The 27,407-nt window shown below is 36.2% G+C and overlaps 1 protein-coding gene across 3 annotated transcripts; it reads left to right on the top strand.

Annotated features, from left to right (window-relative positions):
* The first annotated feature begins 1,856 nt into the window (after nt 1–1,856).
* On the top strand, nt 1,857–20,415 carry LOC121372002. Of its 3 annotated transcripts, none has more exons than XM_041498238.1 (2): nt 1,857–1,966; nt 18,684–20,415. In XM_041498238.1, the coding sequence occupies exons 1-2, from the start codon at nt 1,896–1,898 to the stop codon at nt 19,807–19,809; spliced, it is 1,197 nt and encodes a 398-aa protein (XP_041354172.1). In that variant the 5' UTR covers nt 1,857–1,895; the 3' UTR covers nt 19,810–20,415. The 3 variants fall into 3 exon arrangements, with proteins under 3 accessions (XP_041354172.1, XP_041354175.1, XP_041354174.1); XM_041498241.1 differs by lacking the exon at nt 1,857–1,966 and adding an exon at nt 4,494–4,630; XM_041498240.1 differs by lacking the exon at nt 1,857–1,966 and adding an exon at nt 14,020–14,079.
* The last annotated feature ends 6,992 nt before the right edge of the window (nt 20,416–27,407 follow it).

Raw genomic sequence — 27,407 nt, forward strand, 5'->3', positions numbered from 1 at the left:
CCGCGCAAGTAGTCTGCTGTTTGACTGTGATTATTTCATGGCAGACAGCTATGAAGTGGCAACTGTTTGACTGAAGTGACAGGGGATAGCATGTAGTTTGTAAACATGTGTAACTTGTTGACATTGAAGACTTGTTTGTGGTAATTCCGGCCCATGCAAAAGTAGTGCTTTTTGTGTAAAATGGGTGTACTCCGGCCTGGTTTAGAGGGTGTGTCTGTTTAAACCAATATGCTGGGAGAAAGAGCTGGACAACAGGGGTTGTCCTTTTCAGGGTATGTGTCCCCCATGCAGGCAAATGTACATACAAAACTTCATGGGCCTGCTGATATTAATAAAAATGTTATAGCCACTAAGGCTATATAGAAACATATAGCGAAATTAATTGTGGTCTGAGGCCAGGTGCGTTTTCTCCTTAATGTAATCTAGTTCATCTTGCATTGTATCGTAAACGTTACTTGATCTATATTTCCTTTCTTCACAAAGTATGTATAAGTGCATACAGTTTATGTATTCGACGATATATATTGAAGTATTCACTGGCCTGTCAACTAATACGGACCTAATATATATACATATACATACATATATATAAATATATATAATAGTATGTGTTTGTGTGTGTGTGTGTGTGTTGTGTCTGTGTGTATGGTATAGTGTATGTTGTGTGTGTGTGTTGTGTATGCGTATGTGTGCGTGTTCTGTGTGTTTTGTGTGTGTGTGTGTGTGTGTTATGTGTGTGCGTGTGTGGTTGTGTGTGTGTGTGTGTCTCTGTGTGTGTGTGTCTTTGTGTGTGTGTGTGTAGGTCTGTGTGTGTGTGTGTGTGTGTGTGTGTGTGTGTGTGTGTGTGTGTGTGTGACAAACATTAAGTCCTAGTGCAGGTTACAGATAATTAAAAACAACAACGTAATGATGTTGCACATTACCGCTCTCAATTCTTTAAGAGGATTTTGAGTCGAACCTGAATATAACGGTCACTAACGGGACCTATTAAAGGTGGCCGTTAAGGACAGGTGGCTGTTACATACAGATAAATAAAAACATATATGAGATAATTTGCCGGCACTATGATAACTACTACTTAATTGGAATGGATAAATGTGCGAACTATCGTTACAAAAATGTAACATAAGAGGGGGAAAAAGTTATTCAAAGCATTGAACACGATTTGTTGAAAGTCAATCTGTTATTCACTTTTTGAAAAAGTAATTATTTTACTGCTTTCCATTGCATTCTGTTACCCATGACGCAAATGTTTGCAGATAAGAAATCATTATATATTTGAAAAACCCTCAGTTCTTGGGCAAGTTTGCCAATGTGTAATGTCTGAACGAATAATCTGGCATATATACAGTTGTATATATATATATATATATATATATATATACGTTTATCCAGCAATCACTTTATACATTGGAAAGTTATGACGACTAGATCAATCTCTATAGTTTCGGTCAATGTCCAAAAATATAGGTCACGTGACATAAGCCCGACTCGACTCCAGTATTTCAGAGTAGATCAGAGGCGGATCTAGAGGGAGGGGCAGGGGAATTTTTTTTTAATGTTCATCAGCAGAACCCCTGTTTACATTGGGTATCTGTCAAACCACAGGGATGAAGTGACATGTATGGAAAACTTTCTATCACTATTTCAGTCACAAGAAAACCTCTAAGCACCTATCATATCGCTCATTGGTCAAATCTTAAATATTGTCGTCGGTATTCAGAGTTTGAACCAATGAAGTTATCTACAGGGCTCCTAAGGAAATAAAAGAGAAGAAAACAATAGTTCCTGTTATATACACCATTACGAAAACATTGCTAAAAGAAGGAGGTAAACGCGAACAGTTAGCTGGGTGGCAACGGTGAGATTTGAATACCAGTAGTTAACAGTAACATATGACAACTGGCAGACATACACACCATCTTCGTTTGAAGAATCAAAAGTCTACTGAAAAAAACCTATGTAGGTAGGTAACTAGTTTCACGTGATCATATACCAGTAGAATTTCTAACACGAAAAAAAGCCATGTGGTCACACGTCATGGTTTGTTAATTCGAAGTAAGTGGTAATTTGACAAGACGTAAAATCAAAATGTATACTTGTACATACACGATGTAGACAAACTCAGTTTATGTTAGAAGACGTCCTAGCAACAGTGGATATCAGTGAGTGTGTGTGCGCGCGCGCTTGGGCATGTGACATGTGTTATATATTGATTATAATGTATAGATGTGATTCTTGCCGCCAAACACTGACCCCTGCTATGTTTGTGATCCGAGACAATAATAATCATTAACAAATAATAAATGATCAATAAGCCCAATTACTGTAATTACTGGCTTCGCCCGATAGGAACCAACCCGGTATTGAATGTGTTTGTTATAAAGTGATACGGTCCACCGTAACGTCAAGACCGATCGATACCTTTATCTGATGTTATGAACAATGTGTGAGTTATTGGAAAAACCGCTAATGTTAGCCGCGAATATTTTTAAGTTCTTTCTTTGAACTTCGTTATACTCTCAGGATGAAATTGAAAGTAAAAAATACCAAGAACTCTATCAAATATGCACTGCGAATTATTACAAAGTCGCCATCGGTCTACAGGCTGGTAGGTACTGGGTTCGGATCCCAGTCGAGGCATGGGATTTTTTTTATTTTTTTTTTATTTATTTATTTATTTATTATTACTAATTTTTTGTTAGTACTATAAGGGCAATATTATGCTATTCAGATATCTATGGAAAACGTACACAAAAGGGACCGCTATATTCATATATAAAGCCACTACACCGACTTTTCTCTCACTAATCGGTAACAACTAACCACTAACCCTCTGTCCTGGACAGGCAGCCCAGATAACCGAGCTGTGTGCCCAGGATTGCGTCCTTGAACTTACTTGGATATAAACACGAAAATAAGTATACATGAATGAATATATTCCTGGTTAAACATGCACGTGTATCTAGAAGACTTTCTTATAAAACATAAAATCAAATAAAACTGTAGAAATTGTCTACCAACACTGTGACATCTGCTAAGAGTAATATAAAAAGGCTACAGGTTAAAGCGATGGCTAAGCATGTGGTCTAATCCGTCTGACTCCAAACCCTTAGTGAGTGCTCCGCAAGGCTCAATGGGTAGGTGTAAACCACTTGCACCGACCAGTGATCCATAACTGGTTCAACAAAGGCCATGGTTTGTGCTATCCTGCCTGTGGGAAGCGCAAATAAAAGATCCCTTGCTGCCTGTCGTAAAAAAGAGTAGCCTATGTGGCGACAGCGGGTTTCCTCTGAAAAAACAGTGTCAGAATGATCATATGTTTGACGTCCAATATCCGATGATAAGATAAAAAATCAATGTGCTCTAGTGGCGTCGTTAAATAAAACAAACTTTACTTTATTACAAAGTCGGATCAAAACGTATAAAAATAAATGTTTCTCTTAGTGTTTAGAAACATTTCAAAGAAGTTTTTAATTGAGTATTTGATAAAAAGTGACGAGACCAACCATGCCGCACACGTATGTATTTATATATTGACTGATTTAAAAAAAACTAAATTTGTGTTTCAATTTGTATGCATAACAGTTAACAATTTAATTAATCATGTACTATATACACTGTTTATATACAGTAGAATCTCGTTTTTTTTTGTTAACCACTACCACACTTGGTCAAAATTTCTCCCAGTTTCTGTTAACCTATGGCCATGATTTTTGCACCAAACGATGCATCATGGAACACTCTTTAAACGCACATTCCCCCGGTTTGTTTTCATTAAGTTATGTTCAAGCAAAGTTAGCGGAAGTTTCTTATTTTGTTCAGTATATATATATATATATATATATATATATATATATATATATATATATATATATGAAAGATGTATTTTTGTGTGTGTTCGCGCCCCCGCCCCCCACACCACCCACCCACACTTTTTGGCACCTTCCTACGTCTTTGAAGTCTGTGTTCGATCTGAGAAAAAAACCCACCTCTCCGTTGGTTTGTTGTTTTGTTTAAGGACTTCACCAGAGCACATAGATTTATTGATCATTGGCTATTGGATGTCAAATATTTGGTAACTGATATACATGTATAGTTTTAGAGGAAACCCGCTACATTTTTCCCTTAGAAGCAAAAGATCTATTAAATGCACTTTTCAACAGACAGGACAGCACATATCACGGTCTTTGATCATTATGGCTACGGCATTAGTATTATCTGGCTTCGCCCGATAACAGCCAACCCTTCCTTCTAAAAATCCTAGACCCGCCATTGAACGTTTTGTTATAAAGTGACACGGTCACCGTAATGTCACGATCGATATCTATATAATGCCATCAACAACGTGGGACAACCGCTAATGTTAGCCGCGAATATTTTTGTTCAGTTCTTTCTTTGAATTTCGCTTCACTCTCAGGATGAAACTGAAAGTAAAAAATACCAAGAACTCTGTCAAATATGCACTGCGCATTATTACAAAGTCGGATTAAAACGTATAAAAATAAATGTTTCTCTCAATGTTTAGAAACATTTCAAAGAAGTCGTCTTAAAATTTGGAAAGAAATTAGATAGTGTGATTTTAACTGAGTATTTAATAAAAAGTGACGAGACCAACCATGCCACACACGTATGTATTTATATATTGATTGATTTTTACTATATTTGTTTTCAATTTGTATTCATAACAGTTAACAATTTAATTAATCATGTACTAATTGAAATTAGCTCATATAATATATACTGTAGTATATTTAGTATATCTATTTAGTACATGATTTATTTCGTACATGATTTATATATATATATATACACGAACAAAACATATCATGTATATAAAAACAAAATGTATTTAATCGAATAATTTTTTTATATTATTTAAGCCGCTGAAAATTATTATGCTATAGAAATAAATTAATCAATCTATTGTACCGCTGGGTACGTTCTGAACAAAGTCAGTCATCTTAAAATTTCTATAAATTGTGAAATTAAAATAATCGTGGATGTTAGAACAATCTAAATTTTATTTTTAACAAATACAATGTATATATATATATATATATATATATGTTACAGTCAATGTGTAAAACCAGGCAATCTGTAGAATGCCTGAAAATTTCAGGCAATCTGTAAAGTAACCGATTCAGTCAGGCAATCTGTATATTGCCTAAATATTTCAGGCAACATACACATTGCCTGACTTTTCAAGGTAATTTCTAGACACATTGCCTGAAATGATAGATCCACCATTCATTGACAGCAATTGTTATAAAGGTAAACACAGCTAAAAACAAAATGAAATATTAGTTAAAATTATGTAATTTATTTCAAATAAAAATCTCCACAAAGACATTCTCCAAAAACAAAACACTGACGAAAAGCTTGACATCAAAGTAATTAAGATTCAAAATATTACTTTTAATCTCACACTGTCTTAATCTGTTAATTCTATACTTCGAAAGAATAATCTTTTGATATTAGCATGTCTTAATATGGTATATGAATGCTTTTTGCATTTATGCAGTTAATGCATTTATCTGAAATCCGTAGCAAAAATATTCAAATTGTTTTGATGATGTGCATCTATGTATGTTTTAATGTATTTATCTCAAACCCGTAGCAAAAATATTCAAATTGTTTTAATGATGTATGTGATGTATGTTTTAATGTATTTATCTCAAATCTGTAGCAAAAATATTCAAACTGTTTTAATGATGTGCATCTTGTGATTAATTATCAATTATGTGTTTGGTTTAGATTTTTACTTGTTTTAATGTCTTTATCTCAAATCCGAAGCGTATTAAATAAGATTGCATTTTGTCACTAGTTGTGTTTACCTTTATAACAATTGCTGTCAATGAATGGTGGATCTTTCATTTCAGGCAATGAGTCTAGAAATTACCTTGAAAAGTCAGGCAATGTGTATATTGCCTGAAATTTCCAGGCATTCTACAGATTGCCTGGTTTTACACATTAACTGTAACATATATATATGTTAATGAAATATAATATATATATATAATATATATAATGAAAAAACTAAACAGCTCCATTTGTCTTAAAGATATACATATTTTTACAGTTGAATAGGCCTTTCGTCCATAAAAATGGGTGAAAGGACTATTTAATTGTAAAAATATGTATATCTTTAAGACAAGTAGATTTCTTTAATTTTGTCATATTTTAATTCGATAAAGTTAGTCTGAATAATTTTTAAGTCTGTGTTTGATCTGAGAAACAACCCGCCTCTTTGTTGTGTGTTTTGTTGTTTTGTTTAAGGATTTCACTAGAGCACATAGATGTATTGATCATCAGCTATTGGATGTCAAACATTTGATAACTGACATATAGTTTCAAAGGAAACCCGCTAAAAGTTTTCTTTAGCAGCAAGGAGTCTTTTATAGGGAAATACTTAATCATAGCCACCAGGATGTAACATCTCGCGAAAAGCGATTTTAAGCTACGCCCTTTTTCGTAAGCCACGCCCCATGTCACAAACGAGTCTGATATGTTTCCGCGGGAAATAAACATAAATATGAACGAGTAGGCCTAATTCCCTAGTAAATTATGTCAAATATAGATCTGTGTTATTGTAACGAGCATTTAATAAAATATTAAGTAATACAAATCAGTTTTATAACTGAGCGTTTTCAATGTTTTTTTTCTTCTAATCTGTACTTCCGATGTTTTGACGTACCTACGTAGTCCGATACACCTGCCGTCAACTCGGCAACTGAGTTTATGACAGATGTATCGGACTACAAAAAACGCTGTATAGTTAATCGATTGTAAACATGACACAATATTAATAATAGGTGAATAATATAATATATCGCTTTTTTTTTTGGGGGGGGGGGGGGTTAACGTCTGTATCAGATATGTAAATATGTAAACATGAATATATATACAGTATATGTAAAAATAAATATATAATCGTGGGTTAATTCATAATTTACCACCTACAGGTACGGCGAGGGTTAAATGACCTAACAACTGACCTAACAATGTGGTACATGATATTTTGGCTAATGTCAGGGCTTTAGATTGCACCAAAGCTGTACATGTACTATAATAATATGCTGGGGTAGATTTTGCAAAAATGATAAACTTCAGATTTCAATTTTATCAGGGTAGATTTTCCATTTTATATGTAATGTTAATTTCAGCTAAATAAATGCCTTCTTATGTAGACACTGAAAATTAAATATGAATATGATGGATTAATCCATTATCTAAATGATCAGGGTATATTTACAATTTGTTATTTTCATTTTCTATTTTTGTAAAAGTGGGGTGGGATATAGCCCAGTGGATTAAGCATTCGCTTGATGTGAGGTAAGTCTGGGATCAGTCCCTGTCGGTGGACCCATTGGGCTATTTCTCGTTCCAGCTAGTGCTCCACAACTGGTGTAACAAAGGCCGTGGTATGTACTATCCTGTTTGTGGGATGATGCATATAAAAGATCCCTTCCTGTCTGACGCCATATAGCCAGAAATAAAAATGTGTTGAGTGCATCGTTAAATAAAACATTTCCTTCCTTCCTTTATTTTTGTAAAAATATACCGGGTATGTGAATAACCTTACTGTATGTTTCCTATCCATGCTAGGAATAGTTGTAGGTAAATGAGACACTTAAGAATTTAATAGGCTGTATTTTAAAGTACCTTAACCACCAAAGGTATAAGATCATCCACTGAGGGTACTTTTTCCTTAGACCGGCCTCGGTGGCGTCGTGGTAGGCCATCGGTCTACAGGCTGGTAGGTACTGGTTTCGGATCCCAGTCAAGGCATGGGAGTTTTAATCCAGATATCGACTCCAAACCCTGAGTGAGTGCTCCGCAAGGCCCAATGGGTAGGTGTAAACCACTTGCACCGACCAGTGATTCATAACTGGTTCAACAAAGGCCATGGTTTGTGCTATCCTGCCTGTGGGATCCCTTGCTGCTAATCGGAAAGAGTAGCCCATGTAGTGGCGACAGCGGGTTTCCTCTCAAAATCTGTGTGGTCCTTAATCATATGTCTGACGCCATATAACCGTAAATAAAATGTGTTGAGTGCATCGTTAAATAAAACATTTCTTTCTTTTTTTTCTTTTTCCTTAATATGGTATATTAATTTATGTATTTGTTAGCTATTGTATATTTCAGATAAGTAAACACTTTATGTAGACACTAATAATTAAATATGTATATCCATTATCTAACTAATAAGGGTAGATTTTCAAATTATAACAAGTTATTATTTTTTTTCTACTTTTATTATTACTATTTTTTAATATTTGTGAATAAACGTACTTTATGTTTACTATCAGTACTAGGGATAGTTCTAGGAAAATGAGACACTTAAGATTTCAATAGGGTGGATTTTATGGTACCGAACAACCGAGGGTACAAGATCATCTACCGAAGGTACTTTTCCCAAAATATAAACACCTTCTTATATAAACACTAATAATTAAATATGTATATGATGGATTAATCCATTATCTAATTGATCAGGGTAGGTTTCCAAATTATAAGAAATTATTATTATTATTTTTTTAATTATTATTATTATTATTTTTAAAAATATATGTGAATAACCTTACTGTATGTTTACTGTCAGTGCTAGGGATAGTTTTAGGAAATTGAGACACTTAAGATTTCAATAGGGTAGATTTTACAGTACCTAACTACCGATGGTACAATATCATCCACCGAGTGTAGGCCTACTTTTTCCTTAATATGGTATATTAATTTAAGTATTTGTTAGCTATTGATTTCTCATTCCAGCACGACTGGCATATCAAAGGCTGTGGTATGTACTACCCTGTCTGTCGGATGGTACATATAAAAGATCCCTTGCTGCTAATCGAAAATAGTAGCCCATGAAGTGGCGACAGTGGGTTTCCTCTCTATATCTGTGTGGTCCTTAACCATATGTCTGATGCCATATAACCGTAAATAAAATGTGTTGAGTGCATCGTTAAATAAAATATTTCCTTTCTTTGTTAGCTATTGTATATTTTATCTAAGTAAACACCTTCTTATGTAGACACTAATAATTAAATATGTATATGGTGGATTAATCCAATATCCAAATGATACGGCTAGATTTCCAAATTATAAGAAATTACTATTATTTTTTTATTTTTTTATTTAATTAAAAAAATATATATATGTAAATAACCTTACTAGGGATAGTTCTAGGAAAATGAGACACTTAAGATTTCAATAGGGTGGATTTTATAATACCTAACTACCGGGATTACAAGATCATCCACCAAGGATACTTTTCCCAAAATATGGTATATATTAATTTACTTGTTTGCTAGCTAATATATATTTCAGCTAAGTAAACACCTTCTTATATAGACACTAACAACTAAATAAGTATATGATGGATTAATCCATTATCTAAATGATCAGGGTAAATTTCCATATTATAAGAAATTATTATTATTTTTTTTATTATTATTATAATGAAAAAAAACAAAAATGTGAATAGCCAAATGCCAATTTGGGTTCAAAGTCTGCACAATTTGGTGCACATCAATAATCTACTGGGTGCCACCTGGGCACCCTTAAAGAAAAATCCAAGATGGCGGACAAAATGGTGGCCAAATCAGGGAAATGGCTATAGCTTGCTTATAAATTGACAGATAAACCAAAATTATTGCATTTACCCTATGGTTGTAGGAGCCAAGGAGGGCAATGGTGCTATCAAAATTCAGATTTAACTAAATGGGCCATGTAATATGGTGGTCCAAATTGAGAAAATTACAATAACTTCCTTATTATTCGGTACTAAAATGTAATTCTTGCATCTAACCCATGGTTTTAGGGGTCATGGAATACGATGAAAGTAGTTCAGTTCTTCTATACAAGTTAATTTTAATTATTTCAAGATGCCAACCAATACAGGCAATGTACCTAAGGAGATGGAACTGTTAAAAATAAAGTGCCACTGTATATTTGTAAAATGATTAACACAGTCATTAAAAAAACTTGTGGGTTTAAGATAATCAATTTATAATAATAAAATAATTTGACAGATATAAAGAAGAAGTTTGTTTTGTTTAACGACACCACTAGAGCACATTGATTAATTAATCATAGGCTACTGGATGTCAAACATCTGGTAATTCTGACTCATATAGTCATCAAAGGAAACCCGCTACATTTTTCTTAATGAAGCAAGGGATATTTTATATGCACTTTCCCACAGACAGGAAAGCACATACCATGGACTTTGACCAGTTGTGGTGCACTGGTTGAAACGAGAAAGAACCCAATCAGTTGAATGGATTGACAGATGTAAAATGCATTGTAACATTATTTTACAGTGGCCTTTTCTTGGCCAACAGAATGTAAGATATTTGGTAGTGTTGTGCGTGGTGTAGTATGCATGATGTAATTTTGTTAATTTGCAATGTAATATTATTTTAGGTGGCCTAGTATTTGCTATTTATTCCCAGTGTTAAATACCATTATTGTAAAAATAAAAATAAAAAACCAGACCAGCTAAAACTGAATTCCATTGGAAAATTGCAAAACTGTATCATGCTCACTAAACAACACACACAGTACCCGAGAGAAAACAAAAAACCCAATAAAGGGTCACTTTAATATAGTGTTTCATTATTCATTTCATTTTAACTTATTTCCGTGCTTATATCCAATTAAGGTTCAAGCACTCTGTCCTGGGCAAACACCTCAGTTATCTGGGCCGTCTGTCTAGGACAGTGGGTTAGTTGTTAGTTGGTTAGTGGTTAGTGAGAGAGAAGAGGGTGTAGTGGCCTTACACCTATCCATTGAGCTCTGGGTTGGAGCTGGTACCGGGCTGCGAACCCTGTACCTACCAGCCTGTAGTCTGATGGCTTAAAACCTACGCCACCGAGGCCGGTTTTTCATTATTACATGTAGGTCATCCTCTTTAAACCAGCAAGTCTTTTGTGTGACTGTTACTTTTAACAGTTCCACCTTCCTCGGTTCATTACTTATATTGGTGGCCATCTTGAATAAATTAAAATTAACAGGTATAGATGAACTACTTTCATTGTGTTCATTGATACCTAAAACCATGGGTTAAATGCAAGAATTGCTTTTCTGTATCAAACAATAAGCAATTTATTGCCATTTTCTCCATTTGAACCAACATATTGGCAACCATCTTGTATTCAGGTGATCCATTTATGAAATCTGAATTATGAAGGAAGGAAATGTTTTATTTAACGACACACTCAACACATTTTATTTACGCTTATATGGCATCAGCCATATGGTTAAGGACCACACAGATACTGAGAGAAGAAACCCGCTGTTGCCACTTCATGGCCTACTCTTTTCGATTAGCAGCAAGGGATCTTTTATGTGCACCATCCCACAGACAGAATAGTATATACCACAGCCTTTGTTACACCAGTGTGGAGCACTGGCTGGAACGAGAAATAGCCCAATGGGTCCACCGACAGGGATCGATCCTAGACCGACAACGCATCAAGTGAACGCATTACCTGCCCTCATGAATTATGATGGCACCAGTGTCTTTCTTGGTTCCTAAAACCATGGGGTAGATATAAAAATTGTTCTTTGTTTTCTGATTTGGCCATCATCTTGGCTGCCATCTTGGAGTGTTCAAATTTCTCAAGGACGGCACCCAGTGGATTATCGATGTGAACCCCCAACAGTGTCAGAATCCATAGATAACAACTATGTGTCAAATTTTGCACACCCAAGTGATAATTCTTCGAGACAATGATAATGACCTTTATTCTCATAAACTGTAGGCTTACAGTGTAGAGAAGAATGAAATACACACACACACACTCACATACACACATACATACATACATATATATATATATATATATATATATATATATATATATATATATATACATCCATACATGTATCCCACAGGTAGGATAGCACAAACCATGGCCTTTGTTGAACCAGTTATGGATCACTGGTCGGTGCAAGTGGTTTACACCTACTCACTCACTCAGGGTTTGGAGTCGGTATCTGGATTAAAAATCCCATGCCTCGACTGGGATCTGAACCCAGTACCTACCAGCCTGTAGACCGATAGCCTACCACGATGCCACCGAGGCCGGTTTGAAATTTTAAGAGTCATCTTTTCTGAAAACCACTCCTGACATGGATAGTAAAAATGCAGTAAGATTATTGACATCTTGTTACAAAAAAAAAAAAAATAATAATAATAATAAAAATAAATAATAATAATAAAAAAAAAATAATAAAAAATCAAATCAAATAAAAAAATAATAATTTTTTTTACAAAAAAAACATTTACAAAAAAATTTTAATTTTTTTTTTTTTTTTTTTAAATAAAAAAAATAATCAAACTTTCACACATAAAAAGAAAATCTACCCTGATCAGTTAAATAATAGATTAAGCCATCACATTCATATTGAATTGTCATGTCTACATTAGACGGTGTTACGTAGCTGAAATATACATTAGCCAACATATGTGTAATGTAATATAACATATTAAAGGAAAACTACCCTCGGTGGATGATATCCATGTACCTTCGGTAGTTAAGTATGGTAAAATCCATGTTTTTGAAATTTTAAGAGTCTCCTTTTCTGAAAACCACTCCTGACATGGATAGTAAATATGCAGTAAGATTATTGACATCTTGTTACAAAAAAAGAAAGAAAGAAAAGAATTAAAAGAAATGAAACTTTCACACATGGAAAGAAAATTTACCCTGATCAGTTAAATAATAGTCATATTGAATTGTCATGTCTACATGAGAAGGTGTTTACGTAGCTGAAATATACATTAGCCAACATATGTGTAATGTAATATAACATATTAAAGGAAAACTACCCTCGGTGGATGATATCCATGTACCCTCGGTAGTTAAGTACCATAAAATCCACCCTTTTGAAATGTTACGTGTCTGTTTTTCTGAAAACTACCACTGACATCGGTAGTAAACATACAGTAAGATTATTCACATCTACTTAAAAAATAATAATATAATTTTAATGGAAATGTAAATGCACATATGTAATAAAATGGAAATCTACCCTGATCAGTTAGATAGTTGATGAATAATTCATATTCATATTTAATTTTCAGTGTTTACATAAATTGGAGGGGCCGGACGTAGCCCACTGGTAAAGCGTGGTCTGTCTAGGATCGATCCATTTTTATTGGACCATTATGCTATTTCTTATTACAGCCAGTGCACCACAACTGGTACATGTATACCAAAAGCCGTGGTATGGTGCATATAAAAGAATACCTGCTACTAATGAAAAAATATAGTGGGTTTCCTCTCTAAGACTATATGGCAGAATTACCAAATGTTTGACATCCAATGAATCAATGTGCTCTAGTGGTGTCGTTAAACAAAAACAAAACTGTTTACTTATACATATGTATTTCACACATGCACACATTTATTTCAACTTATTTCCGTGCTTATATCCAATTAAGGTTCAAGCACGCTGTCTTGGGCACACACCTCAGCTATCTGGGCTGTCTGTCCAGGACAGTGGGTTAGTTGGTTAGTGGTTAGGGAGAGAGAAGAGGGTGTAGTAGCCTTACACCTATGCATTGAGTCCTTAAGAACTTGCTCTGGGCTGGAGCCGGTACGGGGTTGCGAACCCTGTACCTACCAGCCTGTAGTCCGATAGCTTAACCACTGCGACACCGAGGACCGGTTACACACACACACTCACACAGACACAGACGCACGTATGTATGTGTGTGTGTGTATGACATGCATACGTGTATTTATTATATAGGCCTACATAGCAATGAAATTACTTTTTTGTAAAAGTGCATGATTAAATTATCTCCCTTTGTCTCTGTTCTTCTTATTTAAATTTGATGATTACCAATGAATCTGATCGTATTTGAAAAATAAAAAATGTAATTTAAACAACTGTACCTATAAAAACGGGATACGAAGTGCAATTACGATAAAATATATAAAACAAATTGAATACGAAACTAAATAATGATGACACAATGTAGTGTCATCGAGTGTAAGTGTAAGACTTTAACGGCGTTCGACTCGTTATGTTTTTGTGGGAGTTTTTAGAGGATCGCTTTGTCAGGTATCTTTGCACCGCAGTATTGTTAAATAAATGTTAATAAAGATAAATTTTAATTAAATTTCATTTTAAAAGTCTATTATAAAGTAAATTTTCTGGCAAAGTTCCATAGGAAGAAATATATCATGACGTTACGTGTTTTCGATAGGACAAGTGAAAGATATTACCAAAGCGAAAGATATTGTGAAAAATTAGGAAATATGTATATAATAAATAGACCATTTCATGGTGTTTTTTCGAATACGATTTTTATGTCAACGAGTGATGTGTGAAAACCATATTTTCACGAATTGCGAAAACCCCCACGAAATAGCCTCTGTATTATATTAAAGGTAAATGAACCTTCAGTGGTACTTTATTCAAATCTATTTAATAAAAATCATATTTTAAAAAATAAAGAAACAGAAATCTACTCTGATCACTTAGATAATTGATTAATTTTGTGTCTACAAAAGTAGATTTTTACTTTGAGGAAATAGACATTAGCCAAAAAGTGTGTAATTTGTTAACTACATCAGTGGATCATGGATGACTTCGTGTGTAGGCTACTTGGTAGTGAGATAATGTATTTATAATCCAGCCTACTGAAATCTTAAATTTATAATTTTCCAAAAACCTACCGTAAGGCCAAGTAAAAAAAATTGTTTGGTTCCTGTTACATGCCAAAAACAAATAGGGTAGGTAGGTAGGGAAAACTTTCCCCCCCCCCCCCCCATTTTTGAGCTAATATTTCCTGAATAGTATAGCAGATTAATATATTAAAAGCTCTTTCTTTGTGTTACAGTGCAACTGACAATACATACTCTAATGAGAATCATTAATTATTTTCTATAAAAAAAACACCATGTCGTAACCTAGTCAAACCACAATCGGTATTAATGTAAACACCACCCAAGTCTAATACTACACGGTAAGGTTATAAACTACGATAACACTAAAATAACACTATAATTTGTTCATTGGAAAAAAGTTTTAATATCAAAGGTCTGATCCACAACATGGTTACACCCCCTCACAACTACAGCAACAACACTGATCTTCCCGGCCTATTTCATTGCCAGTATTGCAGTAACAAAATGTACATCATGAACACAACGAAGATGTCAATAAAAATTAACAAAATAAGTTAACAAAAAGATCTCCATACTAACTATCCTCATAGCAGAGATATCAAAAGAAAACAACTATTTTCAGGAAAACAGTTTCCCTTTTGGTCGTCCATAAGGACACTGCACAGTATCTTTGCACTGTTGACAAAGAGGTAAAACAGGTTTGTATTTTTGCTTTTAAAGGTCTGATCCACAACATGGTTACACCCCCTCACAACTACAGCACTGCAGACGCTATTAAATGTGAAAAGAGTTGTCATTTCTTAAGGTTTTGGGTACTACCAGTTCATTTCAAATGCCATGGATATCATCATATTTAATAATAAATACAGGGGTTATTTGTCAAACAAATGCAAAATATTGATAGAGTTGATGTCTAAATATTTAATTTAAGTAATCTTTTCAGCATAATCGGCTATTTTCATGTTTACTCTTTATGTTTAACATTGAATCGTAACTCGGTATTTCTAGAAGTTCGATTACGTTTTAGGGAATTCCCCTACCAAAATAGACTGGAAATTTGTATCATTCTGCGTAACATTTTGAAGATTGGATTCACAAGTTCCGAGTAGTTCCGAATGAGTACGAGAACACGTCCGAGAGCATGTGGTGTCAATGGCGTCTTCCATTTACAGAGTAGAATGTCAAAAATGTGCTCATTCAAATCAAATAATATTACACATGTATTTAAATCAATTTCAAATGAAACGACATTCAAGAAATCGGAACACCTCGTCACATTCCGCTACGCTTATATTTCGTGGAAATGTACGAGGAGTTCCGAATGGCTCTCGGAAGCTATTCATTTGGAACTCTTCGGAAGTAAAATTGCGCGAAGTGTTCCGGGTCTTCTGGTAACGAGATCTTGGACTGACAGATCTCGTGGCATCTCTCTGCAGTTGTTGTTTTTAGAGTCGACGAAACTTAGGATTGATATTAATGGATTATTAAATAAAACAGGTGGGAAAAAAAAGGGTGGGGAAAAGGTTAAAAACAGTTTAGGGTCGGCACCAAAAATTTAGGGACGGTCGGGTAACCGGAACCAAACAATTTTTTTTTACTACTACAACATTTTTCTAATCAGTTTGATCTGTACTCATTTATACAGTAATTATTTTAAATTATATATTCTGTAGTTGTTGAATGATTTTTGTTGTTGTTGTTTATTTAATTAAGTTGTACAGACGTGCATTACAATTTTGACGTTTAGATAACCGTAACCACTGGTATAAAATTCATCAAAATATCGGCGGGATTATCCCACAGAAGAAGAGTAGGAAAACAACAAACAACGACATTGATATATGCTACGTAACATTCAATTACACAATTTATTAACCACACTGTATATTATTAAATACTTGTTACATTAATATCTACAGTTGGACTAATTTATATATATACACCAGAACATTACTCGATGTCGATCAACCGTTTGCTCATGAATATTCAGTAGACTCTCACTGGCTGACGACTCTCAGTGTCTACGATTTAGTCTCTCCCCTTTTATATGCACTTTTCAACAGACAGGACATATCATGGCCTTTGATATAGCAGTCATGTGGAGACTGCCCAGAGAATAATAGAACAGAGTTTGAGAACTATACAACCAAAACTAGGACAAGATTCTTTCAAATTTTCAATATACATTTTTGTTTTAATTTAATAAAAATTCAGAATTTCCGAAATATCAAGTTATCTCTATTAGAGAGTGCGCCAGAGGATAATTGTACTAAGTTTCAGACCAATCCATTGAACATGAATTATGGTTCTTTAAAATAATGTTAGGTTTTACTATTCTGAAAATATAATAATGGTTGTTACTGTATTATAAGCTGTGTGATCGTGAGTCATTTTAAGTCGGACACGGGACGTAGTCTAGTGGTACCACGACTGGTATATCAAAGGCCGTGGTATGTGCTATTCTATCTGGTGCATATAAAAGATCCCTAGCTACTAATAGAAAAATATAGTGGATTTCCTCTTTAAGACTATATGTTAGAATTACCAAAATGTTTGACATGCAGTATCCGATGATTAATACATCAATGTGCTCTAGTGGTGTCGTTAAACAAAATAAACTTTAACTTTTAAACATTTTAAGTCGAATCACACATTCTTGTGTGGTGCATCCACTGCAATGTGGTATGCATAAATGGACGTAGATTGAACAAATAGTACACTGTAAGTGTGATGTTTTCATTCCCATACTTACGTGCAAGATTAACATACAGTAGAGCCGGGATTTCATATAATATGTAGCAGGCGCAGACAAACACGGACCAAAGAAAATATTTAGGAAGCAGAGTAGCGGACAATGTAATTTTCTTGCACTCGTTTATGAAAATAAGGTGTAAGTGATTACTCCAGATCTAAATGGTCTAAAAGAATCTCGCGCACTTTGTGCTCGGGCAAGGCACTTTTGGCCTTTCTATTTTATGACACAACCATATTTAGCCACTGTTCTTTAAGATGGAGGTTGCATAGTACGAAAGAAGAGCGTTCCATGTCAAAGTTCAAGGTGCACCGTGAAATATTTACGGAGTAAAAGCAGCTGTGGCTGTGGTTGGTAGTAATATGTGACATTGATTATTTGTGCAAATACTATTATATCCATTGACAATAAATAAATACACTTTTATTTGTTATACAGTTGTTATGCAGTATATACCAGAGGTTGAAACTAATGCGGGGTACCCCCAAAAATGGAACTGCAATTTTCAGCAAAAATGACGGTTGCTAAACAAAAAAACATTAATTAAATCTCTTAAAGGTATGTGACGACCCCCCCCACCCCCCCTCCATTTTCTTGTAGGTAGATTAGATGTGAGGTGCCACACTTTTTATTGCTGTACTTCCTGGGTGTGTTGATGCGCTGCTTATATCAGTTTTATTAGTAAACGTTAACATTATCGGTAATAGGAATTGATTTGGTCTATTAGAAACTGGAGAGTATTTTATTTAACGACATCACTAAAGCAGATTGATTTATTAATCATCGGCTATTGGATGTCAAACATTTGGTAATTCTGACCCATAGTCTTAGAGAGGAAAGCTGCTACATTTTTGTTCCATAAGTAGTAAAAGATCTTTTATATGGACCATCCCACAGACAGGATGGCACATACCTCGGCCTTGAATATATCATTCGTGGGGCAGTGGCTGGAACGAAAAATATCCCAAAGGGCCAACTGACGGGGATCGGTCCTAAACCGACCGCGAATCAATCGAGCGCTTTACCACTAGGCTACGTCTTGCCTCTGTTCTATAAAAGTTCTATATCCGCCACTGCAGCTACGTTTTATAAGGTCGTATATGAAGACGAAAGGTCATATAGACATTAAATGTCATGATATTGGCATTTGTCAGATCTCAGTAGAGCAGAGTACACGTTGAGGACATTAAGATCATAAACATCGGCATTGTTATGTAAATGCATTCGATATTACTAACAATTTAACAAATACGTTTCATTGGTGTTTGTTTTTTATATTGCAGACTGATAACTGATAGACATCTTGAAGAACTCAGAGAATTGGGAGTGACTGTAGTGGAAGGTGTCATTACTGAGGAGGAATGTGACAAACAGAGAGGAAAATACGAAGAATGGCTGAAGGAGTTTCCGAAGGGCACTTGGCCCTTTTCTCCCCACGGAATCGTCAAGTGGTACCGGTCTGGCCACATGGAACCAACGTGGAACATTCGAATGCAAGCCAAGCCTGTCTTTACACAGCTCTGGGGCACAGAGGAACTGCTCTCCAGCATAGACAACGTCGCTATAGGCAGACCTCCTGAAGATGGAGAAGAGGACTTTTACAGGGAAGGACAGCACTGGCTGCACTGCGACCAGGGTCCAAAGCGAAAGGGACTGCATTGCTACCAAGGAGCCGTGTATCTGGAGCACTGCGATGAAGACGACTGGGCATTTGAGGTGCTTGAGAAATCCCACGATCTGTTTGAGAGGTTTTACCAAGAAAGCGAACACGCGTTGACCGAGGGAAAAGAGGATCCACTGTGGAGACTCAGACACCTGAACGACGAGGATCTCAAGTGGTATCTGGATGAAGGATGCAACCCCAGGAGAATTGCAGTTCCCAAGGGTGGGATGATCCTCTGGGATTCAAGACTCATTCACGCGAATGCCCGGCCTCTGAGAAACAGGAATAACCCTGGTCGCTGGAGGTATGTGGTCTTTGTCAGCATGGGTCCTGCAGCCTGGGCCACGGAACATGACTTGGAAATAAAACGCGATGCTTACAAAAATCTCAAAATGACAACACACTGGCCGTGTTTTGGTATTGGAGTCCACCCAACAGATCCACCAAGATGTGCCTACATCGAGGTCAGTATGGTGTCCGAGTTACCGGAAGTTGCCAAGACTCTGGAAGCCAAGCGTCTGATGGGTGTGGAACCATATGCCCGTGTATGGAAACCTGAATGGAACGCTGAGCGAATCGAGATAGAGAAAAAGGAAGAAGAGAGACTCCGTAACAACAAAGACAAATGGGTAAACCTTGGAAGCTGGAACATCATAAGCCAATGGTCATTGTACAGACGCCTTGCTGTATGCCTATCCATGGGCATTACACTTACAGCGCTCATTAAACGGTCATGGGCAGTGTAGGGTTACTGCAGGACATGTTATCTGGGAATGTGTAGCCTCACCCCCTCCTTCTCTCTCTCTCTCTCTCTCTCTCTCTCTCTCTCCAAATATATGTACATGTACATATACACAGACATTTCAAACTATACAAGTTATATATTGTACAGCTATACATATTCCAAATGCATACAAAACAAAACCACACACACACAGCAGCACCCCCCCCCCCCCCCCCCCCCCTCCCCCCAATTGAAAACTGGAACAAAATACCCGGACATTTACAACTCCCCGGTGAACGATTATGACAAATTCGGTACTGAGATGCTACCAGCATTAATATACTTCAAAAAAGTTAGTTTGTGTTGATTAAGTATTTGTTCACAAAATAATGTTTTAAAAATATGTATATTATTAACTCATTTTTTATACATTGTATTCCTTTTTAAATATATTTTTCACAATTTTATTCTGTAGTGTAGTAATATTTTTGATAAACGCTTTTATTCTATAGGTAGTACAATACCAAATAACTTCCGGCTGGGTCAAAGTTCGAGGTGCACCGAACTTTTGATAGAGAAGTAAACACCACAAGTCCTGTGATTGGTTATAAATGTGAGTGTGTTGGTTGTAAAAAATAATAGTTTCATCTGGGTAAAATAAATGTGCAATTTTATTTCATCTAGTACCAATGTGTCAAGTAGCCTTGTGCTTGAAACATGTATGGGGTACCTGTAAAAAAAAGTACTCGAATTTTGTGCGAAACTAGGGTAGTCATAGACGCTACCCGTTATCTCAGAAACGAGCAGCTTGACCCCCATTTTTTTCTGATTCACTTTAAGTGTAAGGGGTGGTAGTATTTATATCCGTGGCGTTTATGTCGGTTGATACGTTGCAGGTAGGAGTTTTAGCCACATATGTTACTATTGTCGTCTATGGGATTTGATTTGGTAGTGTACACCCTATAGCACATATTCAGTGCATAATAAAAAATATTATGATTTTGTCATTTTATTTAATTAAACTATACTGGTTGATTAATTAGCCATCACTCGATCATGCAAGTTCACAATGACCTTGACCGTGACAATAATCTCTGTACATGGCTCTGAATGGAGTTTGAATCAAAGTTAGCACTGAAGAAAAGTTGGTTTTGGCCTATAATTCATACTGTAAAGATTTCAATAATTTCTTTTTACATGGTATTTGACTTGCCATATACAACTGCTCTTAAATATGGTATTATATATAGGCAACCTGAACTAAGATTTTAATAGCAATTTATTTTTATATTAAAAATAGCATGTGCCAATAGTGGGTTAATGTCTTTAGTTTCCATTAACGTTGTTAATTTTTTAGGTATGAAATTCTGAAAACTCAAATTTGTAAAGAAGTTGATTTTTATTGTCATTTTGACATATTTATAGGGTGCTAAGTCATATTTTAGACAAATTTGTAGTTTTATGCAAAATTTTAAGTAAATTTGAAGAAAAACTTTACCAAAAACATAATTAAATTTGTTGTCACTATTGTGCCTTCTGTTCTTATTTGTACATAACAGTAAGGTTGTTAAACATATACTTAGATCTCCAGATCATTTTTGTTTCTTAATAATCACTTAGTTAGCTCTCATGGAAAGCATTTTGAGTTTATACTAGATTCAGAACCAATTTTTTCAGATTTGATTATCTGCCTTGGATTAAGTTGATAATTTATTTTATTGTTAAAGCTGTATTACCTAATGTTACTAGCTAAATAAATTGCTGGATTACAGATTGTAGGAATACGTCTAATGTACATATTGTATTCATCCGGATTAGAAAATAATGCAAGAAAATAGATGTTCGGGTAATTTTGTTATTTAAAAATAGTTTTTTTCAGTAATTAATCAAAAATAAATGTGTTAAAGCTGCATGATTATTCCAGATATCACAACTATTAAAACCTCCAACTACAGTAGGCTATAAATAAAATATAGTCAGGAATATTGGTGGCTGCCAATGGTTTTGATGGTTCATTATGAAAATCAGCATGGCCGATGGATCTGAAATTCCCACACCTGGTAACTTGAAGACACCCACACCCAGCATACAGGATTTCCCCCCAACACTAATGTTCAGGACATTAAGTCATTACTTCATACAGGTACAGTCATGTTTGTGTTTCCTTCCTCAGACAGTATTTTTTTAATACTGATATTTCTTTGATGTGCCTGTTAAGGTCTTCATAATCTAGGGGTCAATCAAGTGCATGTGTTTTAATGGAATTCTTTAAAGGGATAGAAGTACTCTGACTATCTTTGTTGTCTCTACATATATACCTGAGTACACACACCCAACTGAAAGTAAATATCTTCAGGAGTTTTATTTTAAAACATTTTGTTGTTTAATATGACATATTGCATTTGTACAAAACTATATGCAATATATATGCTTTTTGAGGGGTACATTATATTAGGTTGCACTGTAGAAACAACAGTTTCAGTGAGGTTGTCAGTTTATGTTAGAATATACCAGATCCTGGTTGTCATAAAGACACATAGCTGGACACTTTTTGAAAAATGTATGTTATCAATATAGGTAGTACAATACCAAATAACTTCCGGCTAGGTCAAAGTTCGAGGTGCACCGAACTTTTGATAGAGAAGTGAACACCACAAGTCCTGTGATTGGTTATAAATGTGAGTGTGTTGGTTGTAAAAAATAATAGTTTCATCTGGGTAAAATAAATGTGCAATTTTATTTCATCTAGTACCAATGTGTCAAGTAGCCTTGTGCTTGAAACATGTATGGGGTACCTGTAAAAAAAAGTACTAGAATTTTGTGCGAAACTAGGGTAGTCATAGACGCTACCCGTTATCTCAGAAACGAGCAGCTTGACCCCCATTTTTTTCTGATTCACTTTAAGTGTAAGGGGTGGTAGTATTTATATCCGTGGCATTTATGTCGGTTGATACGTTGCAGGTAGGAGTTTTAGCCGCATATGTTACTATTGTCGTCTATGGGATTTGATTTGGTAGTGTACACCCTGTAGTGTTTTAAGGGGTTATTTTTAAACATAAGTAAAAGGTTTTTCTGTTTTCACTTTGTTATACTTCTACTTTTAGTTTCGTTTTCTAAGAATTGTTATGAGCTGTGCTGACTGGAATCCGTTCTATTCATTGCCATAGACAACACGCATGTCATTGTAAGACTGTTTACAAGGTGTATAGCAACAGTGTTCCATAGTTCATACGCAGAGACTAATATAATAATGTATTTTACTCTTACAGAAGGACTTAGTCCGCATGGGTGGTATCCTGGTTGAACAGTTCTATACTAATATATTTCTAATCTAGGGGGCGCAACGTAGCCCAGTGGTAAAGCGCTCGCTTGTTGCGTGGTCGGTTTGGGATTGATCCCCGTCGTTGGGCCCATTGGGCTGTTTCTCGTTCCAGCTAGTGCACCACGACTGGTATATTAAAGGGTGTATACTACCAAATCAAATCCCATAGACGACAATAGTAACATATGTGGCTAAAACTCCTACCTGCAACGTATCAATCGACATAAACGCCACGGATATAAATACTACCACCCCTCACCCTTAAAGTGAATCACAAAAAAGTGGGTGTCAAGCTGCTCATTTCTGAGATAACGGGTAGCGTCTATGACTACCCTAGTTCCGCACAAAATTTTAGTACTTTATTTTACAGGTACCCCATACATGTTCCAAGCACAAGGCTACTTGACACAGTGGTACTAGATGAAATAAAATTGCATACATTTTTAGCCCAGATGAAACTAGTTTTTTTTTACAACCAACACACTCACATTTATAACCAATCACAGGACTTGTGGTGTTCACTTCTCTATCAAAAGTTGGGTGCACCTCGAACTTTGACACAGCCTGAAGTTATTTGGTTTAGTACTACCTATAGGCCGCGGTACGTGCTATTGTGTCTGTGCGATGGTGCATATAAAAGATTCCTTGCTACTAATGATTTTTTTTTTTTTTTACCATAGTTAATATAAGTATCTCTGGAGTCATAACGCGACCTTGATCACAGTCGCAAATATCTATGAAATAGAACTGTTATGTCACATAGTCGTGAATACAGATACATATAGGAATTCACTGCTTGATATTTTTACTTCTGTTTTGTCAAATATGTTGATACTCAATGACTTTTACAAGAATATATGCGAGTTCATTAATTTATTAATTTATGTATTTGTTATGCTGTGCTGTTCTTATTCTGTTAATTTTTTAATTTTTTTAAAGTACTAAGTGTTTTAATAAATATGTTATGAACATGTTTTTCTGTTCGCTTGTGTTTTAATTCAACTTATTTTAGTGTTTATATCTAATTCATATAAAAGTTAAATAGCTTGTTTATCTAGACCTGTACTAGATACATATCAAAGATAAATGGCGCGTTTATCTAGAACTGTCCTAGATACATATACAAGTTAACCAGCTTGTTTATCTAGGCCTGTACTAGATACATATCCAAGATAAATGGCTTGTTTATCCTATATACATATATGACAGTTTTGCGCCAGAAATTGAGGGGTAATGTATTCAATTTAGGGGAAAAGGGGAATGGGTGGAGGCATGAATATTAATGTGAAAGAAGTCGGTGGTTGTCCTATAGCATCCTATTAATCCTTTAAAAGTCACTTTGTGTGGGAGCCGGTATCGAAATGCGAACATACTAGTAGGTACCTACCTAACCTTTAGTCGAAAATGATGTTAAAATTTGCCTGGGTGTTTTTTTTCTTCAGAATATTTAAGAAACAGAATAATACATTTCGTGTCTGTTAGATACCATTTATCTTACAACTCGTGTTAAAAACGTATCAAATTCGCTTTCGCTAGTTAGATACATTTTAAAACAACTCGTAAGATAAATGATAACGGCCACTCATGTATTATTATATATGTGTGATATCTGTAAACACGGAAATGGCAATAGCTCAGTCAGAGTAGCGTTTTTGTCTTCACAGACGAGCACCACGTCTGAACAAAACCAGTCATCTAATTAAAATTAGCTCCACTGGTTAATTACTATTACCTGTGGATCTAACAGCAGCCCGTTGGAAAGAAAGAAGTGTTTTATTTAACGACGCACTCGACACATTTTGTTTACGGTTATATGGCGTCAGACATATGGTTAAGGACCACACAGATTTTGAGAGGAAACCCGCTGTCGCCACTACATGGGCTACTCTTCCGATTAGCAGCAAGGGATCTTTTATTTGCGCTTCCCACAGGCAGGATAGCACAAACCATTGCCTTTATTGAACCAGTTATGGATCACTGGTCAGTGCAAGTGGTTTACACCTACCCATTGAGCCTTGCGGAGCACTCACTCAGGTTTTGGAGTCGGTATCTGGATTAAAAATCCCATGCCTCGACTGGGATCCGAACCCAGTACTTACCAGCCTGTAGACCGATGGCCTAACCACGACGCCGGTCAGCCCGTTGGAGCTCATGTCCAGTTGACCTTTCATTCGACCAATCAAAACCTTACTTGCAAAATCATGCCAGTGATTTGAAAAGAATTTGATGATGATGATAACTAGTTTAACGTGCCCATATACCACTAGGGTTTCGAACACGCCCATCCCGAGTCCGACCTCCGATAAGATCGGTGGCCTGACTCGGGATGGGTGGGGGGGGGGGGGGGGGGGGGGGTGAAAATGGGCAGAATTTTGAAAATAGCAATTAGTAAAAAAAGTTAATAGATTAAATATAAAAAAAAAGAAAAAAGGTTACACGCCAAAAAAAAAAAACCATTGACTGCTCGGCCGAATATTTATATAATTTGGAGCATTTTAGAAGGACAGTCCAAAATTAAGTAAGAGAAAGAAGAGGATCGGACTATTTAATAATATTAAAAAAAAGAAAGTAATTTCGACATAAATTTTTTAACGCAGATCTAAAAGTTTAAAGTCCGATCAATATGTCCACGCGAGTGGCCTCGTTAAGGCCGTTTGGGTGCACAGCTTAAAGGGACGAGATGGGTTGCATCCCGTCAAGAAAACCCCTAGATCGACAGTCGATAGACGTTGAAGGTGTAGTGCTGTGCTGAAATACAGATCTTGAGAAGCCGGATCCGTCTGAACGAGAGAATCAGACTATGGTATAGTCCAGTCGTCATGGGTTGGTATAGTGGTGCGGACGGGTCCGACTCCGGAGGATACGAGATGGTATCACTAGAAGGTAAAGTCTAGAAAAAGAGTAGATGGGGCCGACCCCGCTTCCTATTTCTTCTTAGAGTGGGGCAGTCAATCTTCCAGTGCTGCTAGGACAGGCTCGAACATGTAAAGACTAAACGCGAACAACCGTGGCGTTCTGCAGAATGGCCGTCATACAAGTCGCGGAAAAAACAAGTCGACAGTCAGACGGAGAAATGACGTGGAGGCAAGGAATCTCGCTAAAAAAGAATCCAACCTGGTGGTGCAGGCTATCGAAACGAGAAGCGTTCCAGCGTTCAATCAGTTCCAATGGCCGCATACATCCCAGTATAAAACATTTCGCTGACAAAAACAACGAAATGAGGGACCCCCAAGTCGAGCACACGAAAGCACGTGCAGTGTGCACAAGCGAAACAAACACGTCTTACCGCGTGGAGCTCCAGACTGGGAATGAAAGAATTTGAAAACATTCGGGATTATGCCGAAGGTATACGAAATAATTTGGGTGAATTACGAAGTATGCCGGAAACTAATTTAAATATAAATTTTTATATAAAATTCGTTTGAAGACGAAAAAAACAACGTGATGGTATAGCTCCACTATTACATGTGGTAGACCCAGTAGAGCTAATTTTAATCAGATTGCACTGAAACCAGCTGAATTGCGATATAAAGGAAATAGATGGAACTATTCTCGTATTCTTTTTTTGTCTAAACTCTGTCAGCCTTGCAGTGGCGTAGCGAGGAAGGGACTCGGGGAGTGCTAACGGTTCACTGGTTAGGGGGCGCAATACTTGCCTTGCCCCGGGCACTGCCAACCTATGCATGCTACGCCACTGCAGTGTCAGGACTAAGGGTGGGTTTGTTTGAATTTTAATTGGATTTCAGCACGTTAATTAGTTTTGTGATCACGATCGTTTTTGTTATGGATTTTTGTTTGTGCAGAATTGTAATTTCTCAACAGCCAATGACATAGACTTCGTGGTGTGTGTGTGTGAGTAGTACCCGGGCCTTCCTGGGGTCATGACCTACTTTCCGTGACCTTGACCTTGATGACGTCACGTGACCTCGTCCTGTATGGTGCCATGACCTACTTTCCGTGACCTTGATGACGTCACGTGACCTCGTCCTGTATAGCCCCATGACGCCTGTATAGCCCCATGACCTACTTTCCGTGACCTTGACCTTGATGACGTCACGGACTACTGTGCCGTGTGCAACGTCCTACTGGCCCCGACCTACTTAGACTGACCGTGACCTACTTAGACTGGCCTACTGTGTCGTGTGCAACGTCCTACTGACCCGGCCCTGACCTACTTAGACCGGCCCCTGACCTACTTAGACTAACACGAAAGAGTATAAAAAGGCTAGATACGGTTTCATTATCATTCGCTCGCCGAAAACGATTGCTATTCGACCACATCTACTACGTCATTGTTA

The sequence above is a fragment of the Gigantopelta aegis genome, chromosome 4, assembly GCF_016097555.1.
Source record: "Gigantopelta aegis isolate Gae_Host chromosome 4, Gae_host_genome, whole genome shotgun sequence".
In the NCBI taxonomy this organism is placed as follows: Eukaryota; Metazoa; Mollusca; class Gastropoda; order Neomphalida; family Peltospiridae; genus Gigantopelta; species Gigantopelta aegis.